Source organism: Varroa jacobsoni, unplaced genomic scaffold, assembly GCF_002532875.2.
Source record: "Varroa jacobsoni isolate VJ856 unplaced genomic scaffold, vjacob_1.0 scaffold_914, whole genome shotgun sequence".
NCBI lineage: Eukaryota > Metazoa > Arthropoda > Arachnida > Mesostigmata > Varroidae > Varroa > Varroa jacobsoni.
Genome location: NW_019213816.1, coordinates 74,878 through 97,851, shown reverse-complemented (window position 1 = coordinate 97,851; position 22,974 = coordinate 74,878). Strand labels below are relative to the sequence as shown.

The following is a 22,974-nucleotide window of genomic DNA, read 5'->3' as shown; positions in this document are numbered from 1 at the left end:
AGCCTGACAGCATCGATCGGTCAGTAACATTTGGCCTTTCATGTATATATATATATATATATATATAGATATAAATAATACAATTATTTAATGAATATACATCGCCCTGGGAAACGGCTACGTAAACTGCTGATGATTTACTACAGAAAAGTCTGATATCTAACACACCTAGTGCAAAAATATTTTGTCTTTTTAGTCTTTCACTGCCAAGTCAGGTAGGTCAAAGGTAATAATAATCTGTCTACTGTGGGTCGATATGACATTTTGCTTTGCGGTGTAGAGTCGGCTTTTGAATAACCCAGGTATTGGCACATTCGCTGTTTGAGAGCCTTTGTTTGAAGCCAACTTGAAAATAAGGAACCCCGTCTACCTATCGTAGTTACGCACGACTCCGGTATAGCGAAATACCTACGGTGAATTCTGATCTATGACCATGATCCTTTTGTAGCATGGTGCAATATCAATAGTCCTGTTCAAACGATGCCATCGTATTAACAGCCTTAACAATTGTTTTAAAAGCAACTACATCTAAAACATTGTTGTTGACAACAATTACTGCATGGCCTTAATTATGATTTACATCCGCATTTGTGCTAGCCAAGTTATGCTCCGAATCAACTTAATTTCTTCGTAAAATTAGCATCGATACAATTCGGTTGTGGGTCTGTTCGTGGCCCGCATAACGTTATTTGCCCTGGTCCATATAACCACCCTCAAACTTCTCCTGTAATAATGATTTCTAAGAAAAGCGTGCTTTCATTTTGCCTTTGAAAATTTTGCTTTGGCCTCTTTGTCGTTCAACAGAAGTTCGGTGCAAAACGGAAGATATACTTAGCTGTATAATATATATATATTTTTGCAAATAGAAAAAAAGAATTTATATATATTTGTATGTCACCGAACTCTTATTGGACAATAAAGAAACAGCAAATAAGCATTCCATTTTTCTTCGATCCCAAGACTGAAAGCCAGCGAAGTTTTTTATACTTATTACGCTAAGTTATAGTACATGGTTGTCTTAAGGGTTATAGCTAGCGGCACTAGCGGTTATTAGACATAGAGTTTAGAGAATATATGGACAATCGGAGGCCATCGATGTGAACTTTACAATCGAACTTAGGTCAACAACTAGGTAGTCTGAAAGTCTAACTTACGAAATTAACTGGATGAAACTGACATATTGTACTTTTGAATGCACTCATTGTACCACATGTCATTATTGTTATTACAAAATAATTGATGATTCTGTTGACGTAACGTATCATTCTTTGAACTATATGAGCCGACGCCGTAGATGTGCTCAATTTGCATTATCCAAAAGCAGAATTCATTGTGGTAAGCCTATTTGGCTCAAATAATAAAAAAGTATTTTATGAACATATTGATATATTTTTCCGTTTCTGTTCGCAGCGAGATTCATTTGATGATTTATTCTTAAAAAAGTTATTGTTAAAAGCTTTGATTAATTTTACATAGAGTTTTGTCACGATCCTGACACTTGCCAACCCCACTTACCTATCGTCCAGCTGATGCACATTGTTTCGGCGATTTGCTATATCTGTAGCTGTCCTGCTGTCCTGGGCATTAAACGATGTCCTGCCCAGTTCTGAGTGACTCACACCCTCCTGGTAATGACAAGATTCTTGTGGCCTCCGATTGCCATCGGCGTGTAAAGCTCCATTCTGCTGAGCAACGCTCTGCATCTGTTGTAAGCGCGAGTATAACTGTGGGGCTGAAATAATAAAATGTCAAAAGTGTCAGTAAATAAATGGTCGGTAACCAAAACGGTAGGAAAATAAAATACATTTTATTTATTATGAATGTCAGAGAAACCTGTGATTGTGCAACAATATGCAAGGCTAAACCGAGCAGAGGAACGAATAGCTCTCACGTCAAATTGCCTTCGGGCATTTTGGGGCTATACAGGATTCAGGGCTCCAAAATAAAGATCAAAGGGCGGTGCTCAATGAAATTCTTAGATATTTACGAGACTAAATTAATTTTGCTCTTGCCTTACTCAGCGAAACGGTACGTTCGTAGTTGCACCGAAGATGCTACGGGCTGGTGCAATCGATATACTGGCGTATTTCAATTTTTATGACCTGAATGATCTTTTCAAACTTGTAGCCAGATCGAGATCTATCACCAATAACGCTTTTGTTAGATGAAAGTAAAGTACATTTGCTCGGGTCATTTAATATAAGTAAGTGGCCATTTTAAGGATAACGTACATTGATTCGTGAGGTCAGCAGGAGGTCTTTAAATGAGAGCGACCACAACGTCAAATTTGATCTATCAGTTTGCTAAGGTGAGGGACGCCTCCATAAATGTCCTTTTTATTATAATTATTATTATTTACTATTATTTTATTACTAGTCATTTATTATAACATGGTCTTCCAAATAGCTCTTCGTAAGGCTAATATTACAGTGTGTTGACTTTTAAAGTCGATTACGGCTTACTATTTTATCTGATTTAGGTCTATTTTTTACGCTTTGTTTCTAAGGCTGTAATGAAAATATGTCCCGCTGGAAGGGTTGTTTCTAACGGTTATGTTTAATCGATATAACCGTTATTCATGCCAATTACAGCCGTAATTCAGGACCCAGGCCATTGACTAGTCGTTTTAAAAATGTTCCTTAATTCACCTGCATATAAATTTTCAATAGTGTTCATACGTCAAGCCATATTAGGAAGCGTTCAATCGGTGACGTGCCGCTTAAATACACTACGTAGAAATTGTAACGAAATTATAGTTGACCTGATAGCAGGCCAGACGTCCACAAATGCGCAAAAAAAATGGTCAAGGGGTTAAGAAAGTGAAAAAAGTCATTAAAAGTCTAATTGGTGAAGTTTACGTAGACGACCTAATTGACAACTGATATTCTTTTTGACAAAAACTGTTTGTGAAACATGGCTTTTTAAGCAATTTCGATTATTATTTAGGCTCGTTAAATTTAAATCAGTTGATATGATTTTTTATTTGGGTCATAGTGTTTTTTTTTTTAATATTTTTCAAAAGTTGCCTGAACACCGACAATAAGGTAGATCATCGACTTGGGAATAAAATTTTAGTCCTGGTCCAATAAGATCTTCGCTTATACTCTAGAAACGGCTCTCTGTTGTCTCCCATAACAGATTTCCTGTTTACTTGTGGGAACAAATGACTTTTGTCTACAGCTAGCTGGAGCGCATACCCGTTACGATAAACGGCTAACGGTGGTCATCATTTAAGTGTTGTTCCCTGTATATATGAGTATACGTAGCGCAAAATGAAGAATATTCGCATACTGATATAAAATTATATATACATTACTTACTGTTGCAACTACTGTCTGAGGCTACATGTTGTAGCTGTTGTTGAAGGCTTTTGGGCTTTGTTGGGAGAGGAGGTTTACCCCCCCTCCCTCCCGAGCTTGCTGAGCAGGGGCCGGATCGCGTCCCGCCTGTGTTTTTATCCTCCGACTGTGACTTCTGGAGCACTAGAGAATCCCGCAGGGTCTGGCGTTCCAGAAAATCTTCGGGAGTTGTCCTGCCGGACGTCGGCCTTGAGCTGGAGGCCGAAAATGAACGATCGAGGGACAGTGGCGACGATCGCTTCTGTTCGCTTTCTAATTTAGCAAACATTGCTCGAGCATCCTGTGCATCCAGCAGAAACAAATGATAAAATAGTCATGTGTTTTGCACAATGAAAACAACAACGTCTAGTAGTATATAGATGTTCTTTGGTCCTCTTGCAGCAGAGAGCTTTTCAAAGCTAGACTGTACGTATTGTTCGCCTTCAAAGTTGCGGATAGATAGTTACGGATGCTAATTATTCCTCGTGATAAAAATCGCGAACCAGTCCGCTCTCGTTAATTAATGTTTTACCAATAAAAAGTGGTGGACATTTACAATTAATTGGCACTTTGTGATGGTACCATCATTGGACGGTTCTAAAATTGTTTATACGTAAGTACAGGGCTTATGATATTAGTGTTACATATTATAGCTAGTCAATGAGTGGTTGATGAACATCTAGGTACCTGGAACCTCGAGACGTGGCTGTCGCTCCTATGGAGAGGACTGCCGCCTCCATTGGCCTGAGCGCTAATCCCTCCTCCCCCACTCCCGCTGGTAGATAGCGCATAGCCGTTGAGGGACGTCATGGAAAGTTTGCCAGGCAGTGCTGCAGGAGTACCGCCAGCCTGATGCGAACCACGGCCATAACTCCTTGGGGGCGTCACCTCATCTGAGGCCCCAGAACCTTTGGGGCTTGGAATTATACGATTTTGTAGATTTAGGGGACTGCCACAGGCTGCTAGCGAGTGCTCCAGGACCTTCTCGCTGCTACTACTGCTACGGACCGAAGGTCGGGACTTCTCCGGCGACAACGATTGGCTAGCTTGGCCCTGCAAAGACAGAAGAAATGAGAATGTCAAACGCGCTACCCAATTCAGATTTAACATTTTAAAGTTCGAAACAGAAAACTATCGAATTACCATCTAATACAGCAAAAGCTGTGTCATATGTGGATAATTTTTTTCGAAATAGTGTACCTTGGAAACTTATAACAGTAACCGAGTATCGGCGCATTGGTAAAGCCATCCAACTTAAAAATCATATTTAGTTTCTTCTTTCTATATCTAGTAAGCAGTAAAACCATTATGCAGCGAGACCGCTATATTATACTTTGGTTGCCACCCCTTGGAGTTCTTATCGATAGATAGAAATAGATTTACACCAAGATAAGCGTAGATAGTAAAAAAAAAAAAAAAAAAAACTGCATTTTTATGAAACATAACTTAGCATTATTTACTTCGACGAGACAAAACATCTTTTATTGCTCGGATTTATCATTCGCTCACTCACTAAAAGGCAAATACGTCGCTATTCCATTACAGCTTTCAGGAGACTGTTGTCGCTGATTGCCCAGTTGGTCTGACACAAGCTACAACTTCTACGGTCCGTCTATTGAAAATGGGCATAGCTGCCTAATGACTCTTCTGTGCAGGCGCCATTAATCACAGTTCACTAATAACAACTGATTAACACAACGCCATTACGTACAATAGTTGTGCTCTAGCGTCCAGTATTTATATGGAGCAAAGGTTCAGATTACAGGGTACAGGCTACTGAATGCTGTACACTGTGGGGTGACCCGAACGAACATCCATTTCTAATTGCTTAAGTACTTCGTACTCATCAAGTACCCTCCCCTCTCCCCGCCTCCTCCTCCTCCTCCTCCTCCTCCTCCTCCTCCGATTAGAACCAAATTTCAGCAGTAGACGCGATATCCGATACGATAGGGGCTGAGAGGCATTAAGGGAGCCTCAGTGGTCCACTTTAGCATTTATCGGTTGGAAAGCATCCTCTCTGATTCAGCCTCGGACCAGCACTTGACATAACCATAAGAAAAAGTGGTGTAAAACGTCAATTCCCTCAACATGCATATCTTCCTCCCCGTAAGTCAAAAAAAACGTGGTATCGTACTTATATGTATGAGTTGAACGATTGTTCTTCTATTAAATGAAATTCACTGCTACCATCTGAGCTACTGGCAAAAAGTGGTTTGATTTTTCGTTCTAGAGCAGCTGGCTAGTAATTACGCTCCTTTCCTACCCCAGTTTAGGTTTACTCCACATAAAATCAATATAAATATCCATGCTAAGAGGTGTCACGAACAAACAAATTCATACGATTCGAGTTAAATCGAAATGTTTTAAAGACCAGAGAAAATACAGAATGATGAATAAAACGTTTAGTACTTCCCATAAATTAAAATGTGACCAACAAAGCATAGGCAAGTTGCTGATATCGGCTCTATTTCTATGTAGACTCTTCATGAAAATCCATTTTATCGTCCAGCTAATACCGATAGCTTAAAGACGTCGGCTCCATCTTTTTGCATAAGTGGAAAGCTCCATTTACTTAGGTATAACAGATAGCAGGTTAGCTTAACGATATACACATATACTCATTTATATAAGCAATTAAGGTACGTGGGCGGCACGGCAGGAAGCCGGCCAGAAAGTACGGTATCTGTACCCTCGAGCAACTTCAACTAAAGCCCAGACTTCGAAAGTAACTTGAACCAATCGCCTTGACCTTCCCCTACCGCTAATATTGTGTTGCAGACGCAGTAGTTTTTTAATATTGCCTGTCGAAGAAGTAATAAAAGTTCACCGAATTCGATTACCAAAGTTTTATGGTATATGGTGACTATCACCATCTTACAGAAAAATATATTTAAATATCTAGCAAATCTATGCTGTGTTCTATGTTTTCACCTATCATAAAAATATATATAGAACGTTAAAATAAATATTTTGCAATACGTTTCCACATCAAGCGCATTCAACCTGATAAACACAGATGATCATGCATTCCGGTAACAACAGTTTTACATGAAAACCATAAATCATTTGTGTCTGACTAACTGTAACATTCAATGAAACATCTTTATAATGTGTTACTATATCTATTTGCTTTCAAAAGTCATTTCGAACGTCAATAAAATATACTAGAAGCTCGAATGTAGCCTCCTAGAACCAGCCAATTGTATAATCAGGTCACTCCGAAAATCAATGTTTGCTGCATAGCTCCTTTACAAAACATCCCACTTATATTCCACTGTCTCATTACTGATGTGGCCTATAATAGAGTTTACTGGGGCTAGACAATTGATGGTGCATCTGAGATTGATTTCCAAAGGTCAGCCAAAATAGACGCCTCCGTCTCTGAGGCAGTAAGTAAATCCACAGTTACCCATAAGCGTCCCATCTATCCGATAGAAATAGTTTCAATAGCACAACGGCAGCTATAAAAAATGGTTTTGTCATTAAAAACGCTATGGTCTACAATCTAACTCCATTACTCATGTAGTTATTAGGCTCGGAGATAAGTATTCGTATAATCGTCATTGTCCCATTTCGATTCCAGCGGTATTCTTTGCCTAAATAAAACCGACGAAGCTGCAGCGTACTTCCTTCGATTTTTTCCCTATGAGATCTTTCATGACTTTTAGAATGACCAAGCCTCAAAAGACGATTTCAAGTATGTAGATACGAAAAGCTGACCGTGCATCATATCCCCATACATTCCCCATTTGTGCATTTTTCGTTGGTGTGTAACGTTCCGACGCTTTTCTAATTAGTGGTACTGATAACCATAGCGAGCTTTATCTTCAAGTGTGCAAATACAAGATGCATCAATTCAAGATGTTCTGTGTTCCGGATTTTAAGATTCCGAATCCGCACCATTGGCCTTTAGCAACTCGATGGATAATGGTAATGAACAATGACCAGTAAGGAAGAGCAGTTATGAGAAAAAAATAAAAAAAACGAAAATAAACATTATAGAATAATTGGAATGTGGCAGATATATCTTGAATATACCGTGGTCACTACTGTTTTTTTATGAAAATTATTAGTGTTTTTCACGTGCCGAACATATTGGGAGTTTGATTCTTGTTGTCACTATAAATACTTGGTGTTACCCCCATAGAATATCGGTCTGTCGCTGACTATTTAATGTTTAATAAACATTCATTCTTTTATCGTAGATATAAACACGCACACACACACACATACGTGCGTACATACGCGCAGACACACGTTTCTTAATTAAGGTGACCACTCGATATAAGAAAGACAGCATGCTAGAAGCGATCAAAGGCAAAACGCCATAGATGGTCATAAAACTAGCGGATGATATTTAAAAAGACAAACAATGATGATGTCAACAGGAGCGAATATCAAGTTGTCATACAGTCATGCGCAGGTAATTTTTCTCGTTTTCTTGCTGAAAACGCGCTAATATCTCTATGCAGGACGCGTTACTGTGAAGCAGTGCTGATACGGTCCGACTGTTGCGACGGGGCTCAAAAGACACGAAGCAACCACTTAATAATAATATTAATAACAATAATTATATAATTATGTCGCAATGTACGCGCCAGATGTACTGAATAGACTTAGGTTTTTGCCGAGTTACAAACACTAACATCCACAAACCATGCTCGCTTTACTCGGAATGTAACGCTCCGCAAGAGAAACAAACCATCGCAGCACTCGATTGACGTTAAGCGACAATGAATTGGCAGGAAATAAAGAAACACACCCGTTGCAATACCGTGAAAATCTATATTCAGTCAATTGGTAAAATATTACCCAGTATACCTCCGAGCGAAACTTTAGCAGCCCACAAAAATTTGGGCCAAAGCCACCGTTATGTGCAAAATTTCTATGGGGGACAAATCAATAGAAAGATCCCGATTTTCAATAGTGATGGTAATATCATATAATGTGTAATGTGGCAAAAGACGCATATGTATATAATATTGATATATAGGCACTGACAGAACGTGTTCACTAACGTACATTCACTACCGGAATGTCCATGGTTTTTCTTTCTGTCAAAGCGATGCCTATGAGAAGCCTTGGTAAACGTCGTTGATCCCCGTTGAAATTTTGGTAACAAAATGCAATTAGTCGATAAACGCATTAAAAGTAGCCGTTACGTTTTAGCTCTCTCTTGTCGTCTGTACAAAACAAATCAATTTTGCCGAGATTAGTTGTTTAGCAAAATTGTATGGAGGACTATATGCGTATGTTGACCTAATCGTTCGAATCCGTATTTTTTTGTTACAAACTGATATTCAATCATTGAATACACTTTCGCTCACCCAACAGCTGAATAGCTACCGTTGCTGCCGCAATTAGATACAGATGGGCTAAATGAGCCTCGTACGAATGCAGGTGTTTTTGCTTTCCAGACTCCACTTGCACGTCTGGTTTAGACTGGAATTGTCTACCTAAATGAAGCGGCTATGAAGTAGATCTGGATACGAAATGTCGACAATCAACTAAACAGGAACCAGCCAAAATGACTGTTAGTGAATTAATAAAATAGCAACATATTTACGGGTAACTTCACAGCTATTTGTTCGCCTGCTTGTTACTCCTATATCCAGTTACCGCTGCTGTTAAAACCCGTACTGCGGCTGGCCAATCAGTTATCAGAGGCAATAGCACCAGCTGACATACTCTACATAACAGTTATTTCTCTGTAACAATCGTCATATACTTAAGTATACATATACTATAATAATATTCGATGAGATTCGAGCAAGCGCTTGCCTTGAAAGTGGATTGACGCCTACCTCTGGGCTCTTGGCCGGTAATCACATCGCCAGTAACATGTGACGAACTCGTAATAGTAGCAGCTGCGTTTCCGTCTATCCCCGTTTGCCGGTCGAGTGACAAGTTGACAGTAATATGTAATAAAAAAAGTTTTACACCTTTTGCCTTCATAATGTTAGCGTTATTATCATCAGCATCGTAAACGCATAAAATAGCAACAACGGAGATCACAGCAGCAGCGGTGGCGGCGGCGGCGCGGCGAGCGCCGCCGCTGCCCATACTAATCCCCGTCCCTGCGCGTGCCCGTCGTTTTATTTTTTTTGTAAAAATGTAATATCTTCTTGAATAAAATAAACAAAAAGTCGCCAACGCCTATGAATAGCATCATTTACTCTTCTAAATTGGCAATAATACCACTCCATCAAATAGGAGACGTATGATTTTTGCAGAACCGCGATCGGAAGGCCAGTTGTGTCAGATTTAACCCACATCTATACCCCTCATATAATTCGACCGCCGCTAAACAAACGAAATAATTTTCAAAAAGAGAATTCTTAATTTTTTTTAAATACAAGCTAAAGCTTATCTGTCGTTTCTACATTTCCACAGGAAAAAAACTAGAGCAAAATATGTTAATTTCATGTTGTTTATACTCAAGTAGGTTTCTTCTTTCGTAGTTACATTGACTTTAAAGATTATATTCTGCTCGTTAGTCCTGACATTTTTCTGATAGTCAAAGATCTTACACTTTGTCTGCTTCGATACTATGAATGATAGACGACAATGCAGGTACTGCGACAGCTCTGAGGACTCTCAAAATTGCGCCTGGTTCTTCTGTCCTTCTTTGTGATATCGGTCATATTGACGTGGAACTTGCGCGTCCCCCCGGTACATCTTCCACAGTTATCGAATCGAACCTTCTCCAATTTCTCATGTATCCACAATGTGACATTCTTGGCAACAGGTGTGTGTGCCTCATAAGGAAGAATAAGCACAGAGAGCGATCTAAAATATCCGCAAATGGATGCTTATTATGAATACGACGCTTAGTTCCAACCAGGAACGCCGCTCATCGAACGTAGAAGAACAAACCACACTCGTGATGGGTTCTTTCAGCGTATTTAGCCAAGAATTAGTTGACCATTTAATGGCGTCATGTGTGTAATATGCTTTCAGCAAAGAGCGAATAAATAAAATATGTAACACATTATGAAGATACGCACGTGATTTGAGGTTTACGATATCTTTTTTTATGATATCTGCGCTTTAGCGGAATATTAACCCATCCATTATTAAGGGATCCTCGATTTAACGAATTTAAAATGGAACTAATGACAAATGATTTTGAAGGACAATAAAAGACAAAAAAAAAATTGCTAGCTTTGGCCCCTCACTTAACATCGTGATCAGAACAACTTTTAGAGGAATATGAAGGTTTTGCAAGGTCTCCGATTATCCTACCAAAGGTCTTGGATGAATGTAAATTCATGAGAGTAGAATCAATGATTTCATTCAGGAATAAAGTAATTTATTTATATCCTTTTCTGAGCCATAGGTCGTTACCTAAATCATTGGCAACAGATTACGCACACTATTAAAATCCATAATAAAGTATATATAATAGTAAAGTAAATAATACATGGTAAGCAGCACTATAGATTCATCACTATTGACACCACCATGATGTTCGCATTATAGTAATGATTATTTGCTAGCTACCCAGAACTCTTATTTTTCCTAAAAAAGCATACATAGTGAAGAATAACTCGACCAGGCAACGGCATGCTCATCATCCATTGCTAAAGAAAGACACACATTAGCGACGTTTACTTACAACGCATAGATTTAAGATATATATGTTTGGCTTGGGATAGGTTGTATATTGACCTTCTTCGGTGATTTGTTTTTTAATGTTTTTGTGTATCAACCGGTCAGGCACTCGGAAGACAAAGCTGGCGGTAGATAGCTGAATAATCATAGCTGTATAGGTAAATGCACATCAACGTATGCATATCGGGACACCATTTTGTCCACAAAAAAACACTTTTCGTACCTTGACCATTACTACGTGATTATAACATGTGTCGTTCTCACAGTAGAAAAAAACCTTAAATGTTGCAAAAGTACCATCCATGAAGTTTATCCTGTCCCATGATCAAGCGACTGTCAGAAAGTGTAAGTTAGTATCTGTCAATAAGTTTCGCCAAGGTTATACCCACCAGCAATGATCATCAAAATATATTAACGGTTTACTCGGTACTTGCAAAAAAAATCAAAACATGACGTCAGTAGACACCGTGTTTGAAGGTAACTATTTAATTTATCTGCTGCTGTGTTTGACAGAAATATTGTTTATATAATTTACACTACAACGACGAGCAACAAATTTCAATAATCTGTGTGGTATGCTTTTGTCTGCTTTGCAAAATACTGTTCCAGAAAAAAACATGCATGGTAATATAGTCATAGACAAAATGTCCTTTGTCTAGCCTCAGTGTACCTGCACGCATTCAAGTGCTATCTATAAGTTATCAACTGATTATCTTCAGGCTACACTATCGTCAATGAATCGATACACGACAGTGATATATCATGATTTGAATCGAAAGTACAGTCATGTCATATTTTCGAGCTGAATTTTCGACTGACTTGAGAATTTCCCACGTTCATAAGTGGATTTCGGCCCGAGTGATGAACGCAGTGTTCAAATTTTAAAATTTCTAACGTACTTCCGTCTACAACAAAAGCCATCACCATCAGTTAAATGCGCTGTTTCTATCTGCATTTTGGCTAGCGGTGATAGCCCGGAAATTATGTACCCACGTGCGCACACAGCGCCCACAAAGATTACATCTAGAAAGCTACGCCCGCTTTTTTTTACTAAACAAGCTTTAGAAGTGGTCACTTTTGACATACTGAGGTGAATAAGCACCCACGGCTTTAAAACTGGTAAACACTATTATGACGATTAAAATGAAACAGCAAAAAATTAGGGAAAATTTGGGACTGTTGGGAAAAATCAACAAATGATAATCTTAATTAGCTAGTACAGAAAGGCTTCCGTTGATGTCGGAAGATTGCAATCGATAGCTGCCGTTTGATAAGATCGTCAAAGAGATGTTTTGCGCTATTTTTTTCTATTTCGAAATTATCTGTTGATATTTTCCTACGCACAAATCGATTTTTCACAATACGTAAATATAAACAGCGTAAATAAAGATAAACATATAAATGTAAACAACATTTCCACGGCGATATTTAAGAAAAAGATTCACAATAAATAATGCAGTCGAGCCACAGCGGGACAGATCTAGGACTCCGCGACCATGTCAAAAGACAAAGGGTTAATCGGATGGGTGTAATAACAATACGGCAATGGACAGCCCGGTCGACCAAAGACGAAAGCTTGTGCGTTATGGAGAAGCGATTTACCCTGTTCACCGACACATTAACAAAAGATTATAGACTAACTTAAATTTGACTTAAATATATAAGAATAAAAAAAAACAGGACTCATATAAACTGCTAGTGGCAATATATATATTCAATATAGCGCGTTCCTGTTGAGTGAACAACTTTCTGTACTATTGCTGCTGGTATAAGACATACGATTTAGGTCGATTTTCGTTAGCCTGATGCTCGCCTATGGCATCGCAATAATTTCTAGACCCCATTATAGAAAACTATTAAGCTGTATAATAGATTCCAAAAATTCAGCACCAATTCCCATTCTCCAGTTCTCGAAAATGGAACTGTATTATGTTTTATTGTTTTTACAAAATATTGCTATCGTACCATAAAAATGAAATAGAACTGTTTTCGCTTATTATTAAAGCACCTTACAACTTTCTCATATTGCAAATCAGTGGAGTGGTGGTAGTGACAGTGAACAGAATGAAACCGTTGAGTCTGTGTAGCAGAAGTTACAAAAGCAGAAGGATCTGCTTGCAAACAAACTACCCATCTAAAGGAGATTTTTTGCGCGGCGCGTTTCTTGTCAAACGCTATACACACAATCGATGGTCCATGTGCAATCAATGTAATGGAATGGATTTATATATATATATATATATATATATATATTTAAGTCAATGCACGCTTTATCACAACGTGGGAAAGTAGCAACAAACTTTATGGCACTTCAATGGAAACATGAGCAAAGTACCTTGATGCAGGTCACAAAGCAGCGACATTATATCATCAATGGCTATTGTCCTTTTCTATTGACGTCGTAAAATCTTTCATTTACTACAAAGGAATATTCATTTACGGTGACAGACTCATAAATTTATGACCCCTTTGACGATCCATTATGTGGAAATATAGATCCAGTGTACACTGTACGGCCCAAGTTAACTTGTTTCTTTGAAATACATTTCCGTGTAGTTAGGAATAATTGTTTAAATAAATGCTCTAATGAAAACGTCCAATGGTACTTACTATGCTCGTGCGTATAAACGTAAACTTTTACAAATTTTATGTGGACCAACGAAGTATATCATTTACTTTCATTAATCGCTGCCCCGTGATGTTCTTCATATATTCTATGCAAACATATGTAAATACTTGTCACAGAGAGAAAATGAGCTTTCTAGGCGCTTGAAATAAAAAATCAACTCCGGATATTTTTATTTGAAGCACTTCACCAGCAACACATAGGTTTTCTATAGTCATCCCAGGTGTCCCTATATCACTGCTAAATATGATACTTCTTCCCTTAAGGGCTACCGATACGGCAAACAAGGTAACCTGTAAACGTAAGAGGTAAGAAATCTGCGAAAACTTGCAAACCGCAGAGACTGACACACAAACAGATCACTGGTGCAACCATAACGTAAAATCTTCGTCCAGAAAAAAAGCCACAGTTTCGTTGCTTGCTATATTTATCATTATAAGGCTGTTGGTGTTTAAACAAATCTAGGTTGAGTAAATACTTGGTCGGTTTTAAATGTCGTGAGATAGTTCATAATGCGTTTTCTATTATGAAACATAAGCCTATAAAAAACACGAGGAAAAATCACTAAGCGTTTAATAAGTTCATAGTGACGTATTTAAAAATTTCAATAAAACCAATTACGAGCTGGACAATAAAATAGGGAAAAAAAGTATTTTTTACCAGAAGGGCATATCCATGTGTGCATATATCTACTAGACGATGGGACATTGTATTCCGAGTCCACCGCAGACTTCTTACTTTTCAAATGCAATGTCGGTGTACAACACTTTAAGAATAGAAAAGTTTATATGTATATGTACATTCATACAGATATGTATTGAAATGAAGAAAGTGAAAACAAGTTATTATTTACCAATAATAATCCGTTTCCTGTGACTTTGAAGCATCCAGCTCTGTCTGTCATCCACATCTGCGTTTCAGATAGCTTTTCAATATGAACTGAGTTATGAAAAAGACGGTATTGTGTTAATAACGCCTTGTTGACTACAGGTATATATATCGACATTACTTGAGGCCTTGTATTGACGAATAGGATAAAGGAAAAGACAGACAATGCAAACAATGTCTGTAGCAGTAATACAGGTATTATCAGGCAGTGCTTAACGGCTGTGGCGGACGTAACGCTCACGTTTTACGGAAATATTCACGTTTGTTAAATGTTTTTCTTTACTTAATTAACAATGCAGTTGTTGCTGATTGATTAATTATTCAGGTCCTACGTGCAATATTATACTCGCATTATCAGTTCGATTTTATAGCTGGATCAGCTAAGTTAGCACTAAATGGATAAAATTTCGATTTTTCACAAATGGGCATTGCGATTGCCACTTACCAAGTAACGCCTATGTATGAATTACCGAAAAATATCCTGCACGAACGCGTTTTTAGACAAATTTAGCTAAAGGAGAGAATCACATCAGCGGAGAACGCATCACTCCTAAAATGGTTTCAAGGTCTTCTTTATTATGCAAGCAACTTTATGAACAAAGTATATCGTATCAAACAAGCACCTCAACCCGCCTCATATTTCGTAAAAAATCGTCAGGGTTTTTCACGTTGAATATTCGATCCATGTTTCATAGAAATGTGCATAGTACACATAGTGTCCACTTCTCTAACATAGATGACACGGCTTTGCGATACGTTAATCGTTTCACACAAGACGAGTTAACGATATCTGAATTACCAATGGCAGGCGAGTACGAACTTTCGCGGTGCATGGTCAAACCGATTCCCAGAAACACAACGAAATACAACCGGTTCTTGGATAGTGGCATATTTTTTAAGCTTACCCTCGATGAAAGATACCGTGATTAGCAGCAGCTGGCACTGCTTATGTTAGAAATATTCAACACCATACAATTATTTCCCTCCTCGAAACAGTTGCTAAATGTTGATGATCAAGGACCGTGAGGCCATTATGATCTATCTATAGGCTATGTATAAGAACAATTGGCTTTCAGACAGTGGCACTTTTGTCATTTTTTAGCTCGTTTAGGACATGTCATATTTAATGAACAATGTATTTTCATATCCTCGAACTAAATTTTTTTTTTATGTCAACAACGTGCTTTTAAAGGAAGTGTTGTCCAGAATCACGCAGATAGCGATGCCAGCCCTGTACAAACAGCGTTGAAATAATTAAAGTGGCTACCTGGCTACCTTAGATTCTAACTTATCTGACATATTTAACTAATGTTTCGTTCTGTAACAACTGTATTAACATACCAAATGGCTAATTTGACTGACCGACCGGACTATTTCTTCACGAACAAGCCTACTAAGAATTCTCTTGGTAAGTTCACATTTGATCGAAAATGGTGTTATTGATATAACTTAAGAGCATACCTAGATGACCTTTTTTCTTTCTTTTTTTTTTTTTTATAGCACTGCGATTAAAAAAGTGTGAATACATTATTGACTTATGTACCCTTAAGCGGATGTCTTAATCAATACATCTTTTTTTTTAAGGACGTTACCGCGGGCCTCTCGTCCACTAGATTCTAAACGTATTCTTGAATATCCGTCCAAAACCGATTAGAATATTACTTTCAGCCAATTACGTAAAAAATTAGGCATTTCAATAGTCTATTCAAAAGACGATGATTGGGCCATTTAACGAACAGTCAGACAGAGAATGTGTCTTTCGTAAAAAGACGTTGGTTTCTGTAAAGCAAATAAATAATCTAGTAGCCACTGAATAATGGAAGTGACATGGATTATATGCTTCTTATTGAAATTTTATAGTACCAGCTGACGTAGAACGAAAAATTGAATGCGTTGTGTTTTTTTTTCTGGATATCTGTCTATAGACGGGTTCACTCAGTTGTATTTATCCTTGAGACAACTACAGCTGTCGTCGTCAATACTGGCAGCAACCGCATTGATCCTTTGGGTGCATTCTGTACTTAAATAGTTTTTTTTTGGCAACCATGTCCGAATAGCGACGAATTATATCTTTATCTTAGATTAACTCTTCAATGTAACTCACTCGCGAAGACCCCGTTAAAAGCTTCAATCTCGATCCCTCGGGTGCGGGATGCATTCAGTAATGTGCGAGTTAAATCCGTCTTTGAAGTAAATCGATCACAAAATTTCACTGTCTTAATTAAACATGATTTACTTAGTAAAACATCTGCTGCAACCTGCACGCTATTTTGAAAAATAGTCTTTATATTCATAGCAAAAAGACTAAACGAAACCTTATGTTAGCGTTGGGCTTTCAACACGTATGACACTTATTCCATTGAAACTTCGCTGAAACACGCAAAAAAAAAAAAAAAAAAAAAAAAAAAAAAAAAATATATATATATATATATATATATATATATATAACAAAGGACCATGTTATAATCAATCTAATCGAATTAAGTCAATTTTTTGTCAGTTGTTTGTATGACGCATTGCTCTAAGTAGACAGAATCTTTGTAAGCAAACACTCCACAACGGTTTTCCTTTTTAAAGCTTGTTTATCCGCCCGACCGGTTTCCATTTTCGTTTAGTAAAATATCTTGTACTTGCCCCTGCTTGATTCCATCGTGCAGCGGCCATCTTAGGCCCCTACAAAAAACATCGTTCATCTAATCCTCAGATTTAGTGAGTTGTCTCATCTCTCTTGGCTACCAACGACACAGCTCCTTCGAGTGACTACCGTTGTCAACTATAGCCAGAAACAGATACGTTTCTTAAACTATAATTTATCTTTATTTGCAAAACCTCAACACTTTTAAATAGGGCGCGTGTTATGTTTGGTCAGCAAGTCTCGAGTTCAGGACATATATTCAGGAGCACTACGAGGATCAAACAAGCCTATTAAAAGATAATAATCTCTGAAAAATGAGCTTTATTTTGAGCTTATATTTGAGACTACGAGTTCAGGACATATATTCAGGAGCACTACGACGATCAAACAAGCCTATTAAAAGATAATAATCTCTGAAAAATGAGCTTTATTTTGAGGTTATATTTGAGACTATCTCTCGTATCGCTTTTGTAGCCATAACTGCCTTCAGCTGTTCCAGTAGTTAGTACAATGCTAAAAGAGGACATTTTCATTCTTCACTACCAATAGCTTCAGGTAAAAATGACTGACGGACGGTTGGTCGGTCGGTTGGCCAACAAGAGCTTAGCTATCATTTATTGGCTAGGCGTATAGTATTGATGTTATGCATACCTGTTGCTGAAATAAACTAGCGATGGAGCTAACTTTCGAGCCTAGCTTTTTGGGCGGGGGATGGACCATTGTTGCGCCGGTGCTACACGAACTTCCGTTAAGCTGAACTGATGTTGACTGTATAAGCTGTTTCGGTGACGTCGTCGTACAACTGGGCGCGGAATTGGGCCGAGGATTTGAAACTGTATTTGCTGTTTGGCTGTCCAGTGATCCTTGGCTGGGGTTATTACTGCCCGCAGCAGTAACGACGATAACTGCTGCCGAATGTAAGACAATCTCCTTGTCAGATACTACTAAACCACTGCCCGGAATATCTGGACCGCCTGCTTCCAGTGCTGGAGCCGTGGCTGGGGAAGAAGTCTGCTGCTGCTGCTGCTGCTGCTGATGTTGAATCCAGCCGGTTCGCGATCTGGATGCAGCCACTATCGAAGATCGAACATCGGCCATGCTAAGCGGAACAATCAATATGAAAAACAGAAATAATCGATTTCTTATTAGAAGGTATTGCAATAATATACCTGATAAACATAGAATACATAATAAAGATCATACTCCAATTGTAAATATAGATGTGCAAAAGCTAAAACGATGAGTCATGACTGTCCATCCATGTGATGAAAGTTCGAAACAGAAGACCGGCTTTCGCTTAATATTAGGCTTTTACGAGTAAATCTAGCGGACTTTTAAACTAGTCAACAAAATCAGAGGTTCTCTCCTTTGGTTTTCCCACACATATTCCAGCGCTCTAGTAGCTTTTGGGCAGCTATACACCTACTGTTAATCTTTCCATCGATACTTCCTCTGTCTTAGTTTCTTAAAATAAGTCCATGATGGATATGTTCGCCTACCGGTTGCCCTTTTTAAAGTGCAGAAAGCCCCATAATCACACGGACTTGGATTGGAGAAACTAGCGGATTGAAGCCAAGGTTGGATATATTTTTTTGCTTAATTTAAAAAATAGTTGAATCATGGCGATGAGGTTTGACGTTGCCATCGAGTAACGGAACTGCATGCTTCCGAGCGCCGTACCAATGCTTTACGAGTCTCTCGAGATACCGGCTGAATTCACTGTCTAATTTTCAGCTGCCTATAATGTTCACCGTAGGTACTACCATCGACTTACGTACTATCCTAGCCAACACTGTCATTGAACTTGATTTCTCGAGACCATATGGTCCAGGTGAGCTTTTTATTCATGTTTCACAAACTGCATAAAAATGCGCCAAACGTATTTCCAACTGACTTTCTGAGTCCATTCACGAGGGACTCATTTTTTACTTAGTTTTCGCATTTTCATATTGCATGTAAAACCTAGACAGAGTCCTTCGGCTCCAGGCTTTCCTTTTGCGTAAAGGCTGCTCGGCCATGCGTGTTGTCTCTCGGACGCGACATCTGATTACCTGCGCGCTGCTCTTCGGCGTTCAAATCTTCACTTCTGAAAGTATTGCACTATTCACGTATCACGACCTACATCTTCGAAGGAGGATCGCCTAAGGCCTCTCTGCCTAATGTTTTCATCAATCTTTGATGAATTTTCTCTCTTCTGAAGAAGCAAAAACCTAATGATAGAGTGTCGATTTTCAAGACTAAAAAACGTTCTTACTCTAAATCTATTTCAACATTGGAGTAAACTTAACCGGCTTCTATTGACAAAATTGTGTAAAATATGAGTATTTATTAACCAGGTTTCGTCTGCTGGCACCCCGTACTTTGAAAATTATTTAACCGTCAAAGTCCACCGGATTCGCTTGTAATAGTAGACATTTTAAATGGCAATGAATTTAAAGTTAGTAGAGGTAGTTAAAATTATATATAAATGATATTACTATAATTCTATATAAATAGCATCCTTATTAATCGACGTGCCAGCCAATAGGGTGGGGTAGACATTTTTTTCATACACGTGTATAACAACAACCTACATATTTCATTAATTTCAAAAAACTAATTCTACTAGTGGCTTCTCTATTACCTACTCATGTAATTATGAATTATAGTAATGCAAAATAATATATTAATATAGTAACATAAATTAAAGCAAATTGTGAAAAACAGATCAAAATAAAGGGGGAAGGAGATTGTGGAAGCTTTAAAGTGTGAATAGCTACGAGCAGACAGACAGGTCTGCAACTGAATTATCTATGTAAGCTGTTTGGTCGTAAATGTTATAGCTTGACTTGGGCGTGTCAAAGCCTTTGGGTGTCGTCTCATATAATCATCATATATTCAAGCGCTTCATTACAATCACACCCATACCCGTAGAAGCGGCTTGTCGCTTTTTATACATTGTCTTGCGAATATTGCTGACAGGGCACATTGTCCATGGGTATACCTCATTTACGCAACGCTTTTCAATGATCAGTTTTGGAAATGTGTGAGATCTGATAGTCGTCTCGATCGTGTAGAACATTGCTGTTTTTAAATTTAAGAGATGCTTGTTGATACGCTTGAACATAAATGACGTTAAGCCTATCGAAGATCTTTAGTTCTTTCTTATACTGGTATTGAAACGCAGCGCGAACTTTCTTGCCTTTCGATTCCAACTTCCTTTTCTTAGGTCAAGTAGTTCAAAATCCTGGTAAACAAAACTGAGTCTTTTTAATTAATTTGAAAATTCTCGCTTATTTTTTGTATTTTAGAGTAACTATCGTAGCAACCCCTAAATCTAATTGTAAGTTAAGTTCGCCATTTGAATAGACACAATTAAGATTTTCATGGTATGATACATTTTTCACTTGATGGTATTGGTTTGTTGTGTTCGTGTCTAGCTTTACAAATACTGATTGGATAATATGCGCATTATTGAATTTATACACATGAAAGGTCCTTTGTTGATTATACCTTGAAGACTGCTCTAGACAACTCTAGAAGTATTCTATTAATTACCGCGAAACTACAGTCGCCTAGAAAGTTTGAATTCATTCCATCGGGCGATTATCAACACCGAATTAAAGAAGCATCTCGAGAAACTTGGAATGAATGACTCGTTCGAGCGCTCACTTGAGGGCGAAGTATACGACATCGAAACACAGGGGCATGTTGATGAACTCTATTCATTTGAATAAAGGCAGATCGGTGTTTCGTCCCGGTTTGTGTAGGAATCGAGTATCGGATATCAATTCTTGCTCACTAGTACCCTTGTATGCATAGGCAATGTCTTTTAGCAGCTTACATGCTAGTACAGTCAGTAAAACTGGTCTTGTCCTGGTAGGCTTAATATCTTTTGTGTAGCCGGCACGCAATAGTGGTTCGGAATATGTCTCACATTCAAGCAGTTTCCATATAACGCTTAAATTTCGTGAGAGGGTCACACAAATTAAGATTAGGTTAAGCCTTCTAAATGAGTAGAACGAAAATCTGTCTTCACCATTTTAGTCTCATATTTTCATTCACTAGAGGCTTAGTGTATCTCTATGGAGCTGGCAACTTGGATGGGACCTTCAGGAAGAAGTAGAGAATTTGAGAAGGCGCTAAGTAGTTGAAATTTTTCCGCAATTACCTGTTAGTAGTGCACTGTGTGGGTTCCTATTCAAATTTAGTGGATCTCACACAGTTATTCTTTTAACTCTGAATCCCTTTTTGGGTCTCGCACTTCTGATCGCTTTATTAATTTCTTTCTGTAGGCAGGCGATCTTATGTCGATCACACGCTTTCTTTTTCTGTAGATGGATGCAGCTAAGATATGTTTGTTAATCAGCGACTTTGTTTATCGATTGTATGAGACGTCTTTGTCAACGGGGAGACGAATTACTTGCCATTATCACTGTCGCAGTTGATGAAGAGAATCTTCCAGCCAATCCAGGTTCAGATCAGGTTTTATTGCAGCATAATTTCTATAACAGTAGTTGAGTACTTGAGGATAGCTTTAATATTATGTGTATACCCAAATACGACAAACTTCACCAAAGGAAGGTCCAAGTCGATCGGATTGGGAAGCACCTCCACGACTGATGCACAGTCGAAACCTTTAGGTGTCATTAACACCAGATAAAAAATAAACATATGGGAATGTATTTTTGCCATTCTTATTGTACAGCTGCGGTTAGATTTGATGTTACAATTTTCCTTACTTAACTATACACATATGTGTCGTTGGCAAGGCGACCCTTCAGCTATACTAGTTAGCACAAGGTTTTGCCATCAAACCTTTAGACTTGATATGTACAATAATAACAATACAAAGAGACAGCAAATTATACATAGGTGAAGCTGGTGGTGGTACGGTCTATGTGTCTAGAAAAGCAATTCACAGTTAAATATTATTAAATGTTAAGTCTCGTTGTCTGAATTAAGTGTGAAAAACTTAGGACTGATAAGTTTAGCAAATTACCGCAAAGTTTCACAATACGATTCCCAATGTAGGCTAACGATCATATACAACATATCCGTAGCACTATTTCCTATACATTAATAGCTTTCTTTAATCCTCTAGGAAATATTGAAACTACCGTGTTTCGACTCGCAAAATGTTACTAAGTAAGTTCACAAAAAAAAAGTTCAAGAGAAAAACGATCTCTTCCGAAAAGCGTATTTTCATCCCAGCGCCCTGTGCAGTAGCACAGCTCAGAGGGATTGAACAGGACGTAATAAGCATCTTGATATTTATTTCGAAGAAAGACATGGAGTTTTTTTTTACGCTTACCTTGCTACATATTATTGTATACGCTCCAATGGATTTTACTGAACAACTTAGCGCAATTATGAAACTTATCAAAAATGGTTCTGCGTACCCTTGCCGTAACTTACCATAACGCACAAACAGTTCTATGCGCAAAAATGAACGGAAAACCTAACAAGAACATGGCTTCGTTTTTATGCGATAGCTGAAATAGGCTATCATCGTAAATTGTATTCACCCATTGAATCGTATTCATCCCACCTGCATATTACTTCACAGATTTGCAGCAGTACACGTTTTGACATAATGATTACAATAGGAAGAAACCGAGAACGTAAGGTCCAAGCAAATATAGCCTTTTTGCCGTGGGTTTTTACTTACAAGACTACTTGTTTACTTTGTTCACCTCCAGTATAAGAAAACTAGTATTATTAATGCGAAACAAACACTAGATTTTCGCTACGAATTTAACGGTGGTCGTGATAAGAGTAACATCTACAGTGGGTGTATTTGTGTATGTGTAGAGAAAACGTTATCATCCTACTATAGTTATATCGTGTCACCGTAATTTCTATTAATATATCTAACTGTGTGATGCTCGGTT

General features: G+C 38.1%; 1 protein-coding gene across 7 annotated transcripts in view; it reads right to left on the bottom strand.

Annotated features, from left to right (window-relative positions):
• The window catches only part of Spn (protein phosphatase 1 regulatory subunit spinophilin), a 60,547-nt gene that overhangs the window by 18,289 nt on the left and 19,284 nt on the right, over positions 1 to 22,974 (bottom strand). For 4 of the 7 annotated variants that reach the window (XR_002683159.2, XR_002683160.2, XM_022841218.2 and 1 more), the window contains exons 1-4: positions 17,753 to 18,684; positions 4,026 to 4,391; positions 3,321 to 3,639; positions 1,516 to 1,732 (exon numbers count right to left, since the gene is read on the bottom strand). Coding sequence is in view for 5 of the 7 variants with exons in the window: in XM_022841218.2 (XP_022696953.1) it covers positions 1,516 to 1,732; positions 3,321 to 3,639; positions 4,026 to 4,391; positions 17,753 to 18,199 (1,349 nt within the window). In the remaining 2 variants the exon portion in view is untranslated. Of the gene's footprint in view, positions 1 to 1,515; positions 1,733 to 3,320; positions 3,640 to 4,025; positions 4,392 to 17,752; positions 18,685 to 22,974 lie in introns of those variants that run through there. The other 3 variants (XM_022841212.2, XM_022841211.2, XM_022841214.2) reach the window with 2 other exon arrangements.